This window comes from Ranitomeya variabilis, chromosome 6 (genome assembly GCF_051348905.1).
Source record: "Ranitomeya variabilis isolate aRanVar5 chromosome 6, aRanVar5.hap1, whole genome shotgun sequence".
In the NCBI taxonomy this organism is placed as follows: domain Eukaryota; kingdom Metazoa; phylum Chordata; class Amphibia; order Anura; family Dendrobatidae; genus Ranitomeya; species Ranitomeya variabilis.
Genome location: NC_135237.1, coordinates 77,098,114 through 77,120,453, shown reverse-complemented (window position 1 = coordinate 77,120,453; position 22,340 = coordinate 77,098,114). Strand labels below are relative to the sequence as shown.

The 22,340-nt window shown below is 47.5% G+C and overlaps 2 protein-coding genes across 3 annotated transcripts in view; one reads left to right on the top strand and one right to left on the bottom strand.

Moving 5' to 3' along the window:
* TTC21A (tetratricopeptide repeat domain 21A) overlaps positions 1 to 2,840 on the bottom strand; it is a 92,144-nt gene extending 89,304 nt beyond the window's left edge. Inside the window, exons 1-3 of one of the 2 annotated variants that reach the window (XM_077268677.1) lie at positions 2,705 to 2,840; positions 643 to 772; positions 55 to 165 (exon numbers count right to left, since the gene is read on the bottom strand). In XM_077268677.1, coding sequence (XP_077124792.1) covers positions 55 to 165; positions 643 to 730 — 199 coding nt within the window. In that variant the 5' untranslated portion in view covers positions 731 to 772; positions 2,705 to 2,840. Of the gene's footprint in view, positions 1 to 54; positions 166 to 642; positions 773 to 2,478 lie in introns of both variants that reach the window. The other variant, XM_077268676.1, reaches the window with a different exon arrangement.
* GORASP1 (golgi reassembly stacking protein 1) overlaps positions 2,760 to 22,340 on the top strand; it is a 42,133-nt gene continuing 22,552 nt past the window's right edge. The window contains exon 1 of the mRNA XM_077268678.1: positions 2,760 to 2,948. Within this exon, the coding sequence (XP_077124793.1) occupies positions 2,886 to 2,948 (63 nt within the window). The 5' untranslated portion in view covers positions 2,760 to 2,885. The remainder of the gene's footprint in view (positions 2,949 to 22,340) is intronic.

Here is a 22,340-nt window from a genome sequence, read left to right as displayed (position 1 = left end):
AAAGTGCCGGAATTTCTGTGCACCTGTAGTTTATACTGATGACAAAACTCTTACCAACAATTTCACTTTTTTTGTGTGCATACATCAGTAACATGACGGCACATAAGGAGACTTCAGGGGCATCTTTGATGGACTCCAGCTCTCGGATGGCTTCCTGCACACGATCTGTTATAAAATAAAATAGAAGAATATAATTATAATTTCTTTATCAGGCACATTATATACACAGTATATGGCAGAACTGACATAACATATGTGAACAAAAAGGCAAAATAAGCCAGATGTCCTAATCTGTGCTGCAGTCCCTGAGATTTCTGGTCAGGGGCTGTATGAGAGCATGCCAATAAAAATTACATAAAGCCTAAAAACAAGTAAACGGATACAAAGACATATTTCCATCTAAGGGCACATTCAGATGGATGTATAAATTGGACCATGATCGTAATGCAATGTACAGACTGGTCGGCGCCCTCCTGACCACAGCATGGCAGCTTCATGTATTTCTATGCTGTGGTCATAGAGCCGCCGGCCAGTCCGAGCATTACCTTCTGATCTCAGTCCGATTTATATGGCCCTCTGACTGCGCCCTTACAAACTAACATAAATCAGTACTTTAATGAATATTGCATCTCCTAAAATTACCTTCCATAAGGATACTATATGCCTTGAAAAACAGAAGCACTGGGTCATGGTGATACTTCTGCAGGCCTTCTCTTATGATGTGCTGCATGTGGCGGTAGTATTTATTATTACAGTTGAAAATGATGGAAGTCTATAAGAAAGAAAAATTAATACAGAGACGTAAGATTATTCTGAGACTTTAGACAGAATCTGTGGCCAAGCTAATGTCCGTGAGGCAGATAATTCTGTGCCATCTGTACAGCGTAACCTGACTGATGCTATAATGCTTGGCACGCCATCGCTAATTGATCACTAAATTGCATCGCTAATCAATTGTGCAATAAATTACCGCCACTACCTCCCCAGCGCCCCCTGCTGTCACCTAGCCTCTATTCAATACTGACAATCCGTTCTGTCAGATGAAGGTCCAGGGACCAAGAATGTGTCCCAAATGTGTGTCATTCTGGATAGCACAAGAATAAAAACCTGCAATTATTTCACTTATTGGAGGGCCGAGTTATTCATGTGTGATCTGTCTTCAGGAGAGGTCCCCAATGTCAGATGGGTGGGGGTCCGACACCTGGATGATATTGAGATGGAAGCTTACCACCCTGTGAATAACCCTGTACAGGCGAGACTCTCCCACATCTACTATTGTAGGGCCGAGCTATTCATGTGTGATCTATCTTCAGGAGAGGCCCCCAATGTCAGATAGGTGGGGGCTGACACCCGGATGATATCAAGATGGCAGCTTACCACCCTGGGAATAACCCTGTACAATGGAGACATTCCCCACATCTAATATTGTAGGGCCGAGCTATTCATGTGTGATCTATCTTCAGGAGAGGCCCCCAATGTCAGATAGGTGGGGGCCGACACCCGGATGATATCGAGATGGCAGCTTACCACCCTGGGAATAACCCTGTACAATGGAGACATTCCCCACATCTAATATTGTAGGGCCGAGTTATTCATGTGTGATCTATCTCCAGATTTCCCCAATGTCAGATCGGTGGGGGTCCGACACCCGGATGATATCGAGATGGCAGCTTACCACCCTGGGAATAACCCTGTACAGGTGAGACGTTCCCACATCTACTATTGCAGGGCCGAGTTATTCATGTGTGATCTATCTCCAGGAGAGGTCCCCAATGTCAGATCGGTGGGGGTCCGACACCCGGATGATATCGAGATGGCAGCTTACCACCCTGGGAATAACCCTGTACAGGTGAGACGTTCCCACATCTACTATTGCAGGGCCGAGTTATTCATGTGTGATCTATCTCCAGGAGAGGTCCCCAATGTCAGATCGGTGGGGGTCCGACACCCGGATGATATCGAGATGGCAGCTTACCACCCTGGGAATAACCCTGTACAGGTGAGACGTTCCCACATCTACTATTGCAGGGCCGAGTTATTCATGTGTGATCTGTCTTCAGGAGAGGCCCCCAATGTCAGATCGGTGGGGTCCGACACTCCAATGATATTGAGATGGCAGCTTACCACCCTGGGAATAACCCTGTACAGGTGAGACGTTCCCACATCTACTATTGCAGGGCTGAGTTATTCATGTGTGATCTGTCTTCAGGAGAGGCCCCCAATGTCAGATCGGTGGGGTCCGACACTCCAATGATATTGAGATGGCAGCTTACCACCCTGGGAATAACCCTGTACAATGGAGACATTCCCCACATCTACTATTGGAGGGTCCGATCAACTATTAGGTGACAGACAAGATGTGCTCTGAAAACACAACTCAGGGGTCAGCAACCTGCAGCTGGGGGGAACTACAACTCCCAGCATGCTGCAGGCTGCCTCCCTGACCAGTGATAATGATGTATGCTACAAAGTGCTCACCATCATCTCAGGATCTGTATCCGCCATCTCCTTCCTTCCAGTTGTCAGCTATTATTAGGCTGGGGTCCCTCCCGCAGGCTCTGGTGCATGCACGATCCCTGCCTGTATAATGTACGGTGGGATTATGACTCCCCCTATATACTGCGCCTGCTGTGACCCCCTCAGACTACAAGCTCCTCTCCACAGCCCCCGTAGAGTGCAGCGCTCTGTGCGCGTCCTTAGTTACCAGCCCGCTTCCTGTTGTCACGTGACGTCACTACCCGCCAGACGTTGCAGTCGATCCCAGATTGTCTCCACCCTGCCCCATCGGCGCTTGATTAGCAGGCCTGGCGAGCGTGTAGTCGTGCAGTGCGTGTCCCCGGCTCGGGTTGTGCTCCTGTCCCGGCAGTTACCGTCCGCTCCACGACATGGGGCTGTCACTGAGCTCGGAGCCCGCGGATGGAGGCAATGAGGGCTACCACGTCCACGGGGTGAGTCCTCGTCACTGCATAGGTGCATGTACCGGGAAGTTACACGCTGCAGGCAGGTGACGTGGGGTCGGATTACAACTCCCAGCTTCTGTTCCTGCAGCTGCATACTGGGAGTACCCTGCGGGCAGTGGCTCCCCAGCAGCAGCAGAAGGGCTCACTGCAGGGGCATGATGTGTGTAATAGGGGGACAGGGACCCTCTGATCACCGGAGTGTGCAGCGAGGGCTGTGAGGCTCTGTTCACATCATGCAGATTTGCTGCAGAAAGTTCTGCCTCCATCCCAATTATCAACCCCATTCAGGTGCAGTGAGAATACTTACAAAGGACTGAGCAACAGAATCTGCAGCAAATACGCCAGGTGTGGCACTGCCCACACAGGGTCTCTGGCCACACAGGGTCTCTGGCCACACAGGGTCTCTGGCCACACAGGGTCTCTGGCCACACAGGGTCTCTGGCCACACAGGGTCTCTGGCCACACAGGGTCTCTGGCCACACAGGGTCTCTGGCCACACAGGGTCTCTGGCCACACAGGGTCTCTGCCCACACAGGGTCTCTGCCCACACAGGGTCTCTGGCCACACAGGGTCTCAGCCTGGCAGTGCACAACTCTGCTGGAGATCAGGCCCTGCAGCCGGGGATTAGGAGAGGAGGAGTCCGAACAAGCCTCTGTAACCTAAAACTGTAGATATTGCTGTGCCGACCCCAGGGGGCTTCTGCTGGAAACACTGTTAGGCCAAGTTCACACCTTCAGTATTCGGTCAGTATTTTACCTCAGTGTTTGTAAGCCAAAACCAGAAGTGGTTGTAGACTGTGAGCCCTCGCGGGTAGGGGCCTCTCTCCTCCTGTACCATTGTGACTTGTATTGTTTGATTACTGTACTTTTTTTTTTATTATTATTATTTATACCACATTTAAAGCGCCATGGAATAAATGGCGCTGTAATAACAAATAATAATAAAGTGGTGTCATGTCTCTGTTTTACTTTTTGTCTGATTGTTCGTTCCCCTCCTGGTTCTGGCTTACACATACTGATGTAAAATACTGACCAAATACTGAACGTGGCCACAGTTTGGGTCGTTACTAAAGTCCTGGGAAACCACAGCAACAGGGTAATCCCGTCAGAGCACATTCCCACAGGTCATAAATGCTTTGGATTTTCTAGAAAATCTGGATGGACAATCCACTGATGTCTGCAGTTACCGAGCATTGTGTGTTAGACTTTGAAGTCTCATGTACGCGCTGCCGAGCTTCTCTGCTTGTTAGGTTACCTGGGCTGCAGATCTGACATTCCCAGCATGTCCATTCATGCTGCAGATATTGCCCAATTAAAGTATATGGACAACTTTGGGACTTTTTCTTTTTTTTATCTTTCATGTATTTTGGGCTGCCCACAACATTTGCTGATGGGTTTCATTAAGATGTTTGGCTTCTGTAGCCTCTGTGTTTCACATTCTATTCCTGGCTGCAGAATTGGCTAACTGGGTTATCCAGCGTAAACCAGAGCCACGCAGTGTAGTCATAAGGGATCTGTGCAGCCGATGTTGTGACCCCACACACCCTCGGAGATGCTGTATCTGACGATCATGTACACATCATGGCTGATCTCTCCTGGGATGGAAGGATTGGGCATGGGTGCTCCTGACATGGTCTGCTTCAGAAGTCAGCAGACTTAGCAGTCATTAATCTGAGGCTAGTGGCTGGACAAGTAGCTCAGTGTTCTTGTACCCAGGATGGGTCAGACCTCGGCCTCCATGAACTATTGAGTTGCATTGGATTTGATGTGACCGTGTTCACATGATTGGAATTGCTAGAGGATAGACACTTACTGGATTGGGTAACGGGTATATTTTTGACCGGACCAAGACAAGTGAATCTCAAGTACTAACTGATGTTCAGAATATGAGGTCCTCTATGGATAGAAAGATCCGGCTTGTCCTTTAGATGTACCATGTAGTGTTTATTCCTGGATTTAAAGAACTAAAAAGGCTATAATAATAAGGCTTGATTCACACACAACCATCACTCATTGCTGAGCTCTGCATCATGGTTTCCATTGGAATGCCCCCAAAAAACAGAATTTCAATGCAAAGCCCTACAGAGATGGAGACGCTCACTGTTTTTGAGGCCGGCGGAGTCTCTTTAGACTCTGGCCTCTGTCTTGATATTGTCTGTATTTTTCAGACATACACAAGTCTATAGTAATAGTACTATTAATTGCCTACCACACTTGTGAATATCTGTCAGTGTAGAGCATGTATGGCAGCCTAGCCTAAGTGCAGATCTGTCCTATCAGCTTTTCAAGAAGAAACACTCACCATTTTTTTTTGTCCTTATTCTGTCACTCTCCATGTAATGTAGTAAAGGTGCATTAATATTCTTATCCATCAACGTCTTCCCTAGTTTCCTGATCCGTTCCGCTCTTCTAAGTCATGTAATCCTGCCTGAAGGAGAAGTGTCTGTGCTCTGAAAGCTGGAAAATATAATGTTTCTAGTCAGCCAATAAAGGTATCACTCCTAGAATACTTTTGTCATTTTGTGGCATACAAGTATTTATATCAAAGTCACATGACTTACAGAGGTTGTCCACTACTTTTTCACTTATGACCTATCTTCAAAATAGGCCGCGGTCCAACACCCGGAATTCCAGCTAATCAGTTGTTATAGTTGTCGGGGGGCCGCTGGATGGAAATACTCACGGAGCTGGCTGTCTTCTGGTAGTGGCTGCAACTTGGTACTACGCATCCACCTCCTACTCAAATCAATATGAGGCGGATGTGTAATACCCTGTAGTGGAGCTAAACAGTAGACGTATCGGCTCAGCAAGTGAGTACTTCCATTGCCGATAACAGCTGATCGGCAGTGGTGATGGGTTAAAGACCCCGGATGATCAGACATTGATGACCTATCCTAAGGAAACGTCATCAATGAAAAAGTAGTGGACAACCTCTAAATTCTGACTTTTGGACCACAAAAGGGTTCATGTGTGGATTGGCAGTTGTTGTAAGTCTATGGAGCCTCATTCTAAGGCCGGGTCACACTTGCGAGTGTGATGCGAGAAACTCGCATCAATACACGGCACATAGAAAAACATGCAGCTGCACGCTCCGGCCTGAGTGCAGGGTATTGATGTGAGACTCGCATGAGTTTCTCACATCACACTCGCAAGTGTGTCCCCGGCCTAAGACTGAACAGGCCTACATTGTGAAATAGCCCCTCTCCAAAGTAAGGTCCTTGTATGACTCTGGGGAGGGGGGAGAGTGGAAGATGGCTATTGGTAAGTATTAGTGATAAGCGAACGTGCTCAGATAAGGTGTTATCCAAGTATCTTGGGCATGCTCGAATAATATGTTCAAGTCCCTGCAGCTGCATGATTCATAGCTGTTGGACAGCCTGATGCCTGTTTGTTAGGCAATCCCCGCATGTGTTGCGGCTCTGTAACAGCTGTAGGGACTCAAACTTATTTTTCGATCACGTCCAAGATACTCGGATAACACAATATCTGAGCATGTTCTCCATGGATACGAAGTGTATTAATGTACCTACAGTGCATGGACTGGTTCAGGGAATAAGTCGCTGGGAGTGCTTCTCATAGAAGTGGCAATAAAAAGTGCAAAAATGTTTCTTAGGCCACTTTCACACATCAGTTTTTTGCCATCAGGCAGGATCCGGCGAGTTTTTGGAACTTGCAAATTGTGAAAGACTGATGCAACGGATCCGATTTTTTTTGCTGGATCCGTTTTTTTTTTAAAAAACCCGGGGATGGAGTTTGGGAGAGAGTGGGAGAGCAAGAGAATAGCATTTCTGGGCATGTGCAGTTGAATCCGTCATAGGCTTCCATTGTAGAAAAAGCCAGACAGCATGGTTTTTGCCAAAGCCAGACACAAAAAACGTTCATCTGTCTGTTTTGTCCGGCCGCCGGATCCGGTGAAAAACTGACAAAATGGAAGGCCATCAGGCACAATCCGGTGCTAATACAAGTCTATGGGAAAAAACGGATCGATTTTTTTCAAAACTCGCCGGATTGTGCCTGATGGCAAAAACCTGATGTGTGAAAGTAGCCTTATTGGGAAATATTGAGGTTGCAGTAATTCTGATACTTTATTGGCAACAATTTGCAGTAAATTACTAAGATTGGCTTTTTATATGCTGGTTTTAGTCTGCGGCATACTCTATAAAATTAGACATTTATAACAATGTATAGACCTTCTAATAAACGTATTACTTTTTTTTTTCTCTGTCCACCGTTGTGGGCTCAGCCTGATCTCGCCTTCATATTCGTCTATTATGTAGGGGTCTATAGAAAAGCTATGTCCTCTATACCTGATGTGATTCTCAATTTTTTTTTTTTTTAATCAACTTGTATTAGCCGTCGTGGTCTGATTAATCTCTGTGACTGCAGATGGCCGCCTGTAGTTGGTGGTTATAAGAAGTGGCAGTGGGTTCTGCTGTGATCACGTAAGTCCGCTCCGTTCCTAAAACTCAGCATTTTACCAATACAAATCTGTGACTTGTTCTGAAAGTGTATTTGTGTGAAGCTCCAGATAACTGCGGTGCTGCGATCAGTGGTCATGTTTGTACACGCCGCCTCTCCTGTGTTATGTCTGCATGCCTGATTGCTTAGAAAAGCTCCACCGCTCACCAGATTAGTGTCTGAAATCCTTCATAGGGGACAGGGTTTTGGAGCTGACTTATGTAAACTAGATTTAAAAAAAATAAATAAAAAGAAATTAGTAAATAAAAAACGAGTATTCTGGGACCCATATAACCCCCTGGAATGGGTCAGTTACACAGTAAGGCTAGGGTCACTGGAGCGGTTTTTCTTTTTTGTTTGTTTTAAACTGATACTTTTCATTTGTTTGTGTTGTAATATATTACAACACAAACAAAGTATCAGGTTAAACCAAAAAACGCTCTGGTGACCATAGCCTTATATAACATAAAGCAAAAAAATGAATGCAAATGGATTCAAAAGGAAATCTGAATAGTAAACTCTGGAGTTTTTCCATTAACATCAGGACCTGTCACCCATGAAATGCCGTCCGATCTGAGGGCACCATGTTATAGAGCATGGGGGGTGCTGAGAGCATTGATACTTCGGTTTGTGAAGATAGGGTCACTATAACCTGTGTTTTTAAGCATTTTCAGCCCAGTGGGTGGTCCTACCAGTGACTGACAGCCATCTCTATACACACGGTTACACAATGAAAGCTGTCAGTCACTGGTAGAACCACTATCCCAGAAATAGAGGGTTAAAGGGGTTGTCCTTTCCAAATTGATAGTCTGCAGTCACTATGTGTGACTTTCTGAGTCAGGACTGGAGAGTATGTGTGAGTTATACTCCTGGCCAGTGGGCGCAGCCACGCTTTCCATACACTTGAATACTGCGCCCATTAGACCGGCTCTGGCCGGGAGAATGTTTAACACATACTTACCCTCCACTAAATCCCCACAGTGTGTGTGCTGGGGGGATTCATAAGTCTGCAGTCGCACAGCGTGACTGCAGACTTAGGCCATGTGCACACGCTGCGGATTTTGTTGCGGATCCGCAGCGGATTTGACGCTGCGGATCCGCAGCAGTTTTCCCTAAGTTTACAGTACCATGTAAACCTATGGGGAAAAAAAAAACGCTGTGCACATGCTGCGGAAAAATCCGCGCGGAAACACTGCGGATTATTTTCCGCAGCATGTCACTTCTTTCTGCGGAATCCGCAGCAGTTTTCAACCTGCACCAATAGGAAAGTGCTGTTGAAAACCCGCAGAGGAATCCGCAGAAGAAACCGCGTGAAAATCCGCAGTGAAAACCGCAGTGGTTTTGCACTGCGGATTTTCCAAATCCGCTGCGGAAAAATCCGCAGCAAAATCTGCAACGTGGGCACATACCCTTATTGATTTGGACCAGACAACCTCTTTAAATGATGAAATCACAGGTTATACGGAGTCTTTGGTATTTTTATTTTCCCCGGAAAAATTAATCTGCTCTGATCCCCCTGCTCTATAAGGCTGGGTTCACATTGTGTCAATGGCAATGCGCTGACGGCTTCCGTTACATAGCGGCACTAACGCTATGTAACGGATGCGTTAGCGCACTCATTGACTGCCATTATGTAGCGCATCGCTAACGCATGTCATAATCGGCATGCGTTAGCGATGTGCTGTCATTCTGTGACGGACCCTCGGATGCGGTCTACAGCGCTTCGGGGTCCGTCACCGCTAGTGCAGATGGAGCATCTGAGCTAGCGCGATCGCTTAACGCGATATTTGAAAGGCACTTGTGTTGTGCAGTCCGTTGTACACAATGTTAACCTGGCCTAACGTGCCTGCAGACTGGACGTCATTTTCTTGGTGACAGGTTCCCTTTAACTAAAGTTGTCTGTTTGTTTCATTCAGTTTGCTTTTTTCTATACTGAATTAAGTGCGATATTTTTTCTGTTTAAAATAAAACGTAACAGACCTGAAGTGCCATAGAGAGGACATTGGGACAATCTTCAGAATCACACATTCAGTTTTCTTCTGAATTGGAAGCAAGAAACAAAATCTAAAAACACTAGTGGGAACTCGGCACATGGTCCAGGAGACAAAACCTGGCAGCCGATAATGCAGTCTGATCCCCAGGTGGGGCAGCCGATAGTGCAGTCTGATCCCCAGGTGGGGCAGCCGATACTGCAGTCTGATCCCCAGGTGGGGCAGCCGATACTGCAGTCTGATCCCCAGGAGGGGCAGCTGATAATGCAGTCTGATCCCCAGGAGGGGCAGCTGATAATGCAGTCTGATCCCCAGGAGGGGCAGCTGATACTGCAGTCTGATCCCCAGGAGGGGCAGCTGATACTGCAGTCTGATCCCCAGGAGGGGCAGCTGATACTGCAGTCTGATCCCCAGGAGGGGCAGCTGATAATGCAGTCTGATCCCCAGGAGGGGCAGCTGATACTGCAGTCTGATCCCCAGGAGGGGCAGCTGATACTGCAGTCTGATCCCCAGGAGGGGCAGCTGATACTGCAGTCTGATCCCCAGGAGGGGCAGCTGATACTGCAGTCTGATCCCCAGGAGGGGCAGCTGATACTGCAGTCTGATCCCCAGGAGGGGCAGCTGATACTGCAGTCTGATCCCCAGGAGGGGCAGCTGATACTGCAGTCTGATCCCCAGGAGGGGCAGCTGATACTGCAGTCTGATCCCCAGGAGGGGCAGCTGATACTGCAGTCTGATCCCCAGGAGGGGCAGCTGATACTGCAGTCTGATCCCCAGGAGGGGCAGCTGATACTGCAGTCTGATCCCCAGGAGGGGCAGCTGATACTGCAGTCTGATCCCCAGGAGGGGCAGCTGATACTGCAGTCTGATCCCCAGGAGGGGCAGCTGATACTGCAGTCTGATCCCCAGGAGGGGCAGCTGATACTGCAGTCTGATCCCCAGGAGGGGCAGCTGATACTGCAGTCTGATCCCCAGGAGGGGCAGCTGATACTGCAGTCTGATCCCCAGGAGGGGCAGCTGATACTGCAGTCTGATCCCCAGGAGGGGCAGCTGATACTGCAGTCTGATCCCCAGGAGGGGCAGCTGATACTGCAGTCTGATCCCCAGGAGGGGCAGCTGATACTGCAGTCTGATCCCCAGGAGGGGCAGCTGATACTGCAGTCTGATCCCCAGGAGGGGCAGCTGATACTGCAGTCTGATCCCCAGGAGGGGCAGCTGATACTGCAGTCTGATCCCCAGGAGGGGCAGCTGATACTGCAGTCTGATCCCCAGGAGGGGCAGCTGATACTGCAGTCTGATCCCCAGGAGGGGCAGCTGATACTGCAGTCTGATCCCCAGGTGGGGCAGCTGATAATGCAGTCTGATCCCCAGGAGGGGCAGCTGCCGGGCAACGGTCAGGTGAGTGACATAGCCCCCGGACCGGTATGTCTCTGAAATGTTGCAACATATCGGACAATCATACCTAGCTGAAATGAAAGAAGCCAGTATCTGATTCATGCTGCCCATGGTTCGGGTTAAATGCATCAGCCGTTTCCCAATTCATACTTGCTAACGTCACTCAATATTTCCCGTGCAGTGATCTTATATTGTCGGTCAGTGATGATGGTGGTGCCTAGAGCAGATGCTGGAAACTGTGCTACAGAGACTTAGCCTGGCATCAGCGCTGTGCAGACTCAGTTTTTCCAGACTGGGACGTCAGGTTAGTGTACTGGGTGTAACACATCAGGCACTGGCGTGGCTCTTGACAAACAAGTAATGTGTCTCCTCCCTTGTAAATGAGTCTGTAAAAGGTTGAAGAGTCTTGTATTTTTAACTCTTTTTGATCTAGAACATCAATTGTGCACTAAGTTACACTGGTCTTCTGAGATCATTAACAGGGTAAAATACTGATTCATCAAGGCTGCTGTTTTGTACGCCAGTAATGTGTGCCAGACTCAGAGTAGCTAAACTTTCACCATTATTCATTTTCATATTTTGCAGGCACTTTAATCGCCTGCAGATTGGTGGAGTCTAGGAACTAAGATCTCCACTGATCAATCAATAGAGCGGTGCGCAGATCAGGAGGCAGAAGCGCACAGCTCATGTCTGAGCGGAGTACAGATTCGATAGGAAGCATAGACTTTGTAGCTCTGTACTCTGCTCTGAGCTGCACACTTCTCGGGGATCTATGGAGCGATCTGTAGGGATGTACAAACTCGGACCGTCGCTCGTCTGCAGGCGATTTAAGTGTCTTTAAATGGAATCTGTCAAGTAAAAAAATATATATATATATACCGTTAAGTCCATATATATTTGGACAGACAACATTTTTCTAATTTGGTTATAGACATTACCACAATGAATTTTAAACAAAACAATTCAGATGCTGTTGAAGTTCAGACTTTCAGCTTTCATTTGAGGGTATCCACATTAAAATTGGATGAAGGGTTTAGGAGTTTCAGCTCCTTAACATGTGCCACCCTGTTTTTAAAGGGACCAAAAGTAATTGGACAGATGAAATAATTTTAAATAAAATGTTCATTTCTAGTACTTGGTTGAAAACCCTTTGTTGGCAATGACTGCCTGAAGTCTTGAACTCATGGACATCACCAGACCCTGTGTTTCCTCCTTTTTGATGCTCTGCCAGGCCTTCACTGGGGTGGTTTTCAGTTGCGGTTTGTTTGTGGGCCTTTCTGTCTGAAGTTTAGTCTTTAACAAGTGAAATGCATGCTCAATTGGGTTGAGATCGGGTGACTGACTTGGCCATTCAAGAATATTCCACTTCTTTGCTTCAATAAACTCCTGGGTTGCTTTGGCTTTATGTTTTGGGTCATTGTCCATCTGTAGTATGAAACGACGACCAATCAGCTTGGCTGCATTTGGCTGGATCTGAGCACACAGTTTGGCTCTGAATACCTCAGAATTCATTCGGCTGCTTCTGTCCTGTGTCACATCATCAATAAACACTAGTGACCCAGTGCCACTGCCAGCCATGCATGCCCAAGCCATCACACTGCCTCCGCCGTGTTTTACAGATGATGTGGTATGCTTTGGATCATGAGCTGTACCACGCCTTCGCCATACTTTTCTCTTTCCATCATTCTGGTAGAGGTTGATCTTGGTTTCTTCTGTCCAAAGAATGTTCTTCCAGAACTGTGCTGGCTTTATAGATGTTTTTTAGCAAAGTCCAGTCTAGCCTTTTTATTCTTGATGCTTATGAGTGGCTTGCACCGTGCAGTGAACCCTCTGTATTTACTTTCATGCAGTCTTCTCTTTATGGTAGATTTGGATATTGATACGCCGACCTCCTGGAGAGTGTTGGTCACTTGGTTGGCTGTTGTGAAGGGGTTTCTCGTCACCATGGAGATTATTCTGCGATCACCCACCACTGTTGTCTTCCGTGGGCGCCCAGGTCTCTTTGCATTGATGAGTTCACCAGTGCTTTCTTTCTTTCTCAGGATGGACCAAACTGTAGATTTTGCCACTCCTAATATTGTAGCAATTTCTCTGACAGGTTTTTTCTGTTTTCGCAGCTTAAGGATGGCTTGTTTCACCTGCATGGAGAGCTCCTTTGACCGCATGTTTACTTCACAGCAAAACCTTCCAAATGCAAGCACCACACTTCAAATCAACTCCAGGCCCTTTATCTGCTTAATTGAGAATGACATAACGAAGGGATTGCCCACACCTGTCCATGAAATAGCCTTGGAGTCAATTGTCCAATTAATTTTGGTCCCTTTAAAAACAGGGTGGCACATGTTAAGCAGCTGAAACTCCTAAACCCTTCATCCAATTTTAATGTGGATACCCTCAAATGAAAGCTGAAAGTCTGAACTTCAACTGCATCTGAATTGTTTTGTTTAAAATTCATTGTGGTAATGTCTATAACCAAAATTAGAAAAATGTTGTCTCTGTCCAAATATATATGGACTTAACTGTATATATAAATAGGGTTAATCTACAGGTCAATAGAGGTACCTTCACACTCAGCAACTTTACAACGAGAACGGCAACGATCCGTGACGTTGCAGCGTCCTGGATAGTGATCTTGTTGTGTTTGACACGCAGCAGCGATCTGGATCCCACTGTGATATCGCTGGTCAGAGCTAGAAGTCCAGAACTTTATTTTGTCGCTGATGACCCCCTGTCATCACTGGATCGGCGTGTGTGACACCGATCCAGCGACGTGTTCACTTGTAACCAGGGTAAATATCGGGTTACTAAGCGCAGGGCCGCGCTTAGTAACCCGATATTTACCCTGGTTACCATTGTAAAAGTTAAAAAAAAAAAAGTACATACTCACATTCTGATGTCTGTCACGTCCCCCGGCGTCCACAGGGTTAAAACTGCTTTCGGCAGGAGCGCTGCTAATGCCGCGCTGCCGAGAGCTTCCCTGCACTGACTGTCAGCGCCGGACGTAAAGCGCCGGCCGTAAAGCAGAGCTGACTGCCGGCGCTGACACATTCAGTGCAGGGAAGCTCTCGGCAGCAGCGCGCCATCAGAATGTGAGTATGTAGTGTTTTTTTTGTTTTTTTTTACTTTTACAATGGTAGCCAGGGTAAATATCGGGTTACTAAGCGCGGCCCTGCACTTAGTAACCCGATGTTTACCCTGGTTACCCAGGTGCTGCAGGGGGACTTCGGCATCGTTGGTTGCTGGAGAGAGCTGTCTGTGTCACAGCTCCCCAGCGACCACACAACGACTTACCAACGATCACGGACAGGTCGTATCGCTGGTCGTGATGGTTGGTAAGTCGTTTAGTGTAACAGTACCTTAAGGTTCTGAACCTGTCCTGCGCCTTCACTCACATCCCCCGCTGCCAGGAGTAAATTAACTTTATGCTTTCTGACCAGCTGAGGCTTTCAGTCGTAGGGGTTGGCTGACGCAGCTTCAGTCACTGCTCAGTCACAGTGAGTGGTGGCTGTAAGGCTACGTTCACATTTGCGTTGCGTCGGGCGCAGGTTCGGCGACGCATAGCGACGCATGCGTCATGCGCCCCTATATTTAACATTGGGGCGCATGGACATGCGTTGTCTAGCGTTTTGTGACACATGCTTCATTTTTGGCGCAACTGTCAGGGAGCAGACGACGCTGCATGATGCAGTTTTTTTGCGCCAAAAATCATGCCAAAATTGAACGCATGCGTCACAAAACGCTGCGTTGTGCATGCGTTTTGTATGCGTTTTGCGTTGCGTCGCCGGCGCTGCGCCCAACAATGCAAATGTGAACGTAGCCTAACCGCGCCCCTGCACTGACTGACAGCCGGCGCTAATGCTGAACCAGCTGTCAGTCACTGCGGTTACAGCCACCACTCACCATGACTGAATGTTCGAGCCTGCCAGGAAGAATAAAGCTCCTTTCTTCCCAAAAGCGGGGCTCTCTGTGTGGGTATCGGGCAGATGCAGAACTCTATTAATCTGCAGGTTAACCCCATATTTTCAGGTTATAAGCTTTTTTTTACATGACTTTTGTTTTTGTTGTTGTTTTTTGTGCAACTGAGTTGTGCAAAAGTGCTGCAACATTTTAATCAGTTTTATTGGAGAATTTGGGGGGAAAACTATTTGATGAATCGGCACCTATGTTACTTTAAAGTGGTTATCAATATTCAGCCCGGGCTTAGCAGTGGGCAAATGAAGTACTTGTATACATTATGGCAAGTGGTTTTCCAAAATATTTAAAAAGCCTCCCCCAGCCACCAAACACGGGTAACGTAATCCCCGCTATCCACCGCCACATATCTGATTCTCCATGTTCGTCAATCATTGCCCTTAGTGATATATGGCACAAGACCACCCAGGAGTTATGTGGTTGCTGCTGTCATCATGGGGTGTAAGGTTTGACACCGCTGCAACAAGGGTAAATGGGAGGGACCGGGACGCGGTGCTGCAATGGTGGAGAACAAATTGGTGCATATACATGATTTACTTTCAGCTAATTGGTGACTGAGAGCAGCGTATTAATTAACTTGAAAAACCTCTTTCAATCTCTAGCACCGAGAGATCATCAATGTGACGGGACCCGTCGGTCAGGTCTGGTCTCCTGCTTCTCCACTAGCGGCCATTCTGAGGACATGAGCTGTGCAGTCGGTGAGGAAGACTGCTCTAAGTGCAGGAGGAGAACCTGAAATACTTTATATTAGTGACACAAAATCATGTCCTCAGCATGTATAGTAATATAAAGGTAAAATGTTCACCCTGTGCATGTGTCTCTTATGATGGAGCCCTCCTAGGACGACCGTACGTATTAATTTGTACTCCAAACCTTTAACATCATTGTTAGGCTGCGTTCACAAAGCGTCTTCTCCTACGGTCATTGTCTCCTTTGGGGCTCATGTCTAAAACCCCCGCAGATTTGGGTGTGTACGCTGACGGGAATTGAATTTAATGATGTAGACAGTCACCATGTGCTCTGTTGTGCGTCATTTTCGTCTGTTGAAGTGGGCATCAAGACGTAGTCGGCCATGTCTTCCCATCTCCAATAGGCGTATGTGGTCTAAAATGATACATTCACAGCAGCTGCTGAATACAACTCCCATCATTGTCTCCTGGTCGCATTGATCTCAGCACCGCCAGGAGACAATGATGAGAGCTGCCTTCAGCAGCCGGTACCTGGGAACAGCGCAAACTGTCCCACTTTTTCCGGTACGTGTGACGCTGATGGATATTGTCCTTGTGTCATCAGTGCGTGCTAGTGCGGCACGCATTCTGTCCATACTGATTAAAAAACAACAAAACCTGACATGTCTGAGGGATTTTCACATGGACCATGTCAATAACCTGACGTGAGCACCACCATTGAATACATTGGGTGTGTTTGTCTGTATTCGTGGTCCTTAAAAAAGGCACAAAACGGCCATGTGAAGGAGACCTAAGATGGCAGGTTTAGTGCCCATTTAGATAGGCCGACTACGAGCATTAGCCGTTACTGTCGAGCTTTCCCTTAGCACATCGTGTTCTCGGCAGCACATGTGCTGTTTACACAGGACGATAATTTTAAAGCTTGCTTACAGATATCATGTCAAGTGACGTACATGCATCTTGGTCATTCTTCTGGTGATTGCCATTCAGAGAAGCTGATAATCGGGACATTCACTCCTAATTATAGGTCTGTGTACATGGGCCCAGAATGGATTCATGATTCAGAGGTCATTGTGAAGGTCGTATCGTCGCTCCCCTGGACTTGTCATTAAACCCCACGGCTATGCCCTCCAGCAGTCACAACCAGATGACACAGCTTTGAGCCACTTCAGTCCTCAGGAGACTAAATAAGTAAATGTCCAAAGTCCCTTACCAGGTATTTGTCTTATGCGGTAAAGGCACCTCTTAAAGGGAATGTACTATTGTTTAAATCAGATATTTGTGTTTATTTTTAAATACCACCAATTATAGGAAGTAGCAATCCTTAAAGGCAATATTGACCCTTTAACTTGCCTTTCCACTTGATTTAGGATAAGAAGTGAAACCTAACACACCATTCACAGACACATGTTTCAGGGTGTTTGCCCCACATTAGCGCAAAGCAACAAGCCTGATTTGGCTAAGAGGCTATTTGCATATTTTATCTCCCAGAGGAGCATCGCATGGCCTACAAGTATTTGTGCCACAGCTTGGCACTCTCTACAAGGAGAAAGATTTCCCTTAGGATTACCGTGACAGGAGGCACCTCTATACGGGATTTCCTGATGGTGGCTTCCCTTTCATATCTATCTAACCTTTTATTGATTGTGTAGATGATTGTGACACGTAGCATTAGGGGTGGAGGATCACTTTGCTGTGCTCCTATTTAGATCTTTGTTTAATAATTTCCATTGTTCTGATCCATTATAATAAAACGACGAAAGATCCGAGTTCCTCTCCCAATGGAAACCAGTAATTCCCGATGGTCTCCAGTGACTAAAGTGGGATCCTTTTGGTTTCCATCCCAGTGGCTGGCAGTTTACCTATCAAAGTATTTTTATCCAAATCTGAACACAGCCTAAGAAATACAGCACCGAGGGTCAGTTATATTTAGTGCTAATTAGTGTCCCCATAAAGTTCTTCTTGTAGATGACGGCGGTTCTGGAAGTGTTAGCAGTCCCGGCCTCTTGTGTCAGCTTGTGACCTTGTTTACTCTGAACCTTCAGGAGCTGTCAGCTGTCCAGCCACCGACACAACAGATGTCTCAAGTCTCTGGACTTTTTCCCTTTCTATTTTTAATGTCCTGTGTGTGTTTAAATGAGATAAGTCAATAACCACATTATGTTTCTGTAATTTATTACTTGCAATGTTTTCAGCCCCGTAAGTATCTGCTGCTTAAAGAGGTTGTCCGACCCCAAAATCCAAACTTTTTTTCTTCTTAAGCTACTCTGCGCTATTTTCTAATGTAGCATACCCCTATAAATTTAGTGTTTTGTTTTGTTCCTCCGGAATTTCACTTTTCTCAGTCGCCCATGACAGCACTACCAGAGAGAGGGAATCAGGGACAGGAAACCTACAGGATAAAAAGGGCGGTACCTCTCTCCTGCGTCAGTTTTGTTTCCTGTCCCTGACAGGGAACCCTCAAGGCTATTCGTTCCCTAGACTGGTGGTTAGATTCCAACAATCTATCAAAGGGGGTTCCGTGGGTGATAGATATACATCGAGTAGTTACCACGGATGCCAGTCCCACGGGGTGGGGAGCTCACCTGGACAACAGTGTTACTCAGGGGGTCTGGACAGATCAAGAATACAAGGTATCCTCAAATCAAAAAGAACTTTGCGCAGTGAGCCATGCCCTGTCATTTTTTCTTCCCAACCTGCGGGGGCATCATGTCCAGGTTTTTTCGGACAATCAGGTAGTGGTAGCCTACCTGAACCACCAGGGGGGGACCAGATCCCAAGCCCTAATGAAGACCACTTCCCAAATCTTCACCTTAGCCGAAGACCACTTCCTATCCCTCTCGGCATTACATATAAAGGGCGTAGAGAACCAAAAAGCAGACTTCTTAAGCCGTACCCAGCTAAAACAGGGGGAATGGGCTCTGAACCAAGGCATCTTCGATCAGATTACCAAACTCTGGGGGGTCCCGGTAATAGACCTTTTTGCCAGTATAGAAAACAGAAAAGTAAGGGAATTTTGCTCTCTGAACCCCAGAGGTAACGCCCGGGCACTGGATGCATTCTCGATTCCCTGGACTCAGGGTCTTGCATATGCCTTTCCCCCTCATATACTTATCCCGGCAGTTCTGCGGAAGATAAGACAGGGCGAGAATCATCTTAATAGCCCCCTTCTGGCCCAAAAGGGCTTGGTTTTCCTGGCTGAGGATGCTATCGGTCACCGATCCCTGGGTTCTCCCGGACCTTCCGGACCTCTTATCACAGGGACCGGTGCTCCACCCTCGGTCAGCAAATCTCCACTTGACAGCGTGGAACTTGAGAGGTCACTGCTATGGGCAAAGGGCTTCTCAGATAATTTAGTGTCCACACTATTAAAAAGTAGAAAGACAGTAACAACTAAAATCTACGGTAAAACCTGGAAAAAGTTTCTGTCCACCTCTGGGGTAAAACTACAAGATGGGGTCCCAGTGGTCAAAATATTAGAGTTTCTACAGAAAGGCTTAGATATGGGCCTCTCGGTGAGCACCTTAAAAGTGCAGGTAGCGGCCTTAGGGGCATTATACAATGATAGTATTGTCACTAACCCATGGGTAACAAGGTTCATTAAAGCCGCTGTACGTTCTAGGCCCATAAAAATCAAAAGTCCTCCATCCTGGGACTTAAATTTATTCGGACTCCCATGACAGCACCACGAGAGAGGGGATCCGCCCCTTTAGGAACAGGAAACCCACAGATACAAAAGGGCGGCACCTCTCCCACGCATCAGTTGGTTTCCTGTTCTTAATGGGACGGGATCCTACAGAATTTACAAAAGGATCCCAGGCCGGCCGACTCAGGTAGCGAGGGGGTCTCCTACCTCGGCCGGTGCGGAATTCCTGGATGATGCCACGATGGTCCTGGTAGGGCTGCATGGCGGTGGCATTCCAGCAGGGAGCGGTCGCCGGTGGTGTCCTGTCTCCAAGCCAGCGCCGGGTGAGTATTTCCCCGGGGTCTCCTCCTGCTGAGGTGGCTGGGGTCTCTGTGTATGGCGGCGCTTGGGGGCGCAACCCGGGGTGCTGCGGCTCTGTCCGGCGTCCTCGCCGCTCTGCGCGCTGATGGTAAAGCGCTGGGAGCCCGGGTGACGTCGGGGGAGGAGTCGACAGTCACTTCCGGGTTTCCAGGGTCCTGCGCATGCGCAGTGTATCCAAGATGGCGGCGCCCACCGGTATAGCGTCGCCGGCGTTCTCAGCCCTAGAGAAAACCGCCTGCACCAGGGGGAGGCCGGAAAGATCAATCAGGGGAGCGCTAGGCACAGCTGCTGACCGGAGGAGGGGCTATAAAAAGAACTCTGGATCATGATCCCTTGCTTCTGGCCTCATATCTGGTAAAGATGGAGGACGAGCACGTGCAGCTTCGGGAAGAGGTGTCCCAGAAGTCTAAAGAGAAGGATCGCGACAAAAGGAGTAGTGAATCTGGCCACAAAAGCACCTCCAGACAGGGGTCTGGAACGTCAGCCAGGAGAAATCCCCCTCGTATTCCGGTACTTTTTTCTTTGGGCAGCGCTGGTAAGTGATCTCCGTGAAAGTTCACTCAGTGACAGGATTCCCCTCATATGTTCCATTTTAGGGGAAGAAATGTGCCGGGAAGGCGAAACACAGGGAATGTGGAATCTGCGGGGTTCCCCTACCTGATTCGTGCCCTAAAAAGTTGTGTGGCCCCTGTATACAGCAGACGGTGAGGTCTCAGGAAAGGGGAGAGGGGGAGAGCATTATATCTACAGGGATTAGATTGCTTTACTTACCCCCCTCAGGTGGCGGAGGAATCCCTTACTATGACCACCAGCTTAAAGGAGATGATCAGAATGGAGGTCAGACAATCCTTAAAGGGTTTTGCTCAAGGAGGAAGCTCTAAATCCAAAGCTCCGTTACTCTCCAATTCTTCAGTAGAAGAGGATAAGGAGGAAGTTTTCTCCGGTTCGGCTGCGTCATCCTCTTCCTCGGATGAGGACACCGCCCGCTTCTGTCTACCCCTCGAACGAGTAGATAAGCTGGTCAAGGCGGTCAGAGGAACGATGGGCATAACGGAACCGAGACCCCAACTTTCCAAGGAGGAAATTATGTTCAGTGGGTTGGAGCAGAAAAAACGCAGAGTCTTCCCGCTCAATGAAAAAATCCAGGCTCTTATCAATAAAGAGTGGAAAAAACCTGAGAGAAAGGGTTCCTTACCTCCAGCGCAGAAGCGCAGATATCCGTTTGATGATCCTGCAGTCACCAACTGGGAAAAGGCCCCTAAGTTGGATGCGGCAATAGCCAAGGTGGCCAAACGGGCCTCTCTCCCCTTTGAGGACATGGGGACCCTTAAGGACCCCCTTGATAGAAAAGCGGATACCTTTCTAAAAAGTACCTGGGAGATGGCGGCCGGTTCTTTAAGGCCTGCGGTGGCTTCAACCTGTACAGCCAGATCAATGATGGTCTGGTTGGAACAATTAGAGACTCAGTTAAAAGAAGGTGCATCAAGGGATTCTATCCTGACTGCCTTACCACTGATCCAAGAAGCAGCTGCTTTCTTATCAGATGCGTCTATTGACTCTGTCAAAATGGCTGCTAGGGCAGCAGGTCTCTCGAATGCGGCCAGAAGGGCTCTTTGGCTGAAATGTTGGCCAGGCGATATACAGTCAAAATCAAAACTCTGCATCATTCCATGTAAAGGGGAGTACCTATTCGGGCCCACCTTAGATGATCTCCTAGAGAAAGCGGGAGATGACAAAAAGAAGTTCCCCAACCTGCTGGGGTCCTACCGTCGTCCCTTTAATAAAAGAAGGTTCGGTCGCGGAGGGAAGCGTACCTTTTCACCTTCAAGGGATCGGTCTAGGTGGGACGACAGACGTAGACGAGGTACGGGATATATGTTCCGTCGTTCCTCAAAAGAAAGGAAGAAGGAGGACAAATGACTAGGAGCCCCGGTGGGGGGCAGACTTTTACATTTTGGTTCAGAATGGTCAGAGATCACGAATAGTGTCTGGGTGCAAGATACTATTTCTCGAGGTCTTACTCTTGAGTTTTGCCATACCCCACGGGATAAATTTATGTTAACGCCCTTACGTTCTAATCCCCTAGAACAATCTGCTCTAGAAGAAGAAGTTTGGTCTCTCTGTTCTAAAAATGTTCTTACACAGGTTCCAGAGACTGATCGAGGGAAAGGATTCTATTCTCCCTTGTTTCTTATTAAAAAACCTGATAACTCGTATAGAACCATTATAAATCTCAGACATCTTAATAGTTTTTTGGTTAAGCATACCTTTAAGATGGAGTCCATCAGCTCAACAATAAAGATACTGTTCAAAAACTGCTTTATGGTGGTAGTCGACTTAAAGGATGCCTATTACCACGTACCTATTCATGTGGATTTCCAGCAGTTCTTGAGGGTAGCAGTATTAATGGAAGGGGTTGTTTATCATTTTCAGTACAGAGCTCTTCCTTTCGGTATAACATCAGCCCCTAGAGTATTCACAAAAATAGTGGCAGAGGTGATGGCTCACTTGCGGGAATCTAATGTCCTTATTGTCCCATACCTGGACGATTTCCTCATAATAGGTAACTCGGTAGAACACTGTTTGTCCCAACTAGAACTAACTAGGGTTAAGTTGGAACGCCTGGGCTGGATAATTAATTTTGAAAAATCTCGATTACAGCCTCAAAAAATTCAAAAGTTTCTGGGCTTAGTACTAGATTCAACTACACAACAGTGTTATCTTCCGGAAAACAAACTATCTCAGATTCAGCATCAGGTACTGAAAGCAGTAAATACACCCTCTATGACCCTGCGGCAAGCTATGTCCCTGTTGGGGTCCCTCACATCGTGCATTCCAGCGGTAAGGTGGGCACACTTTCACACTAGATC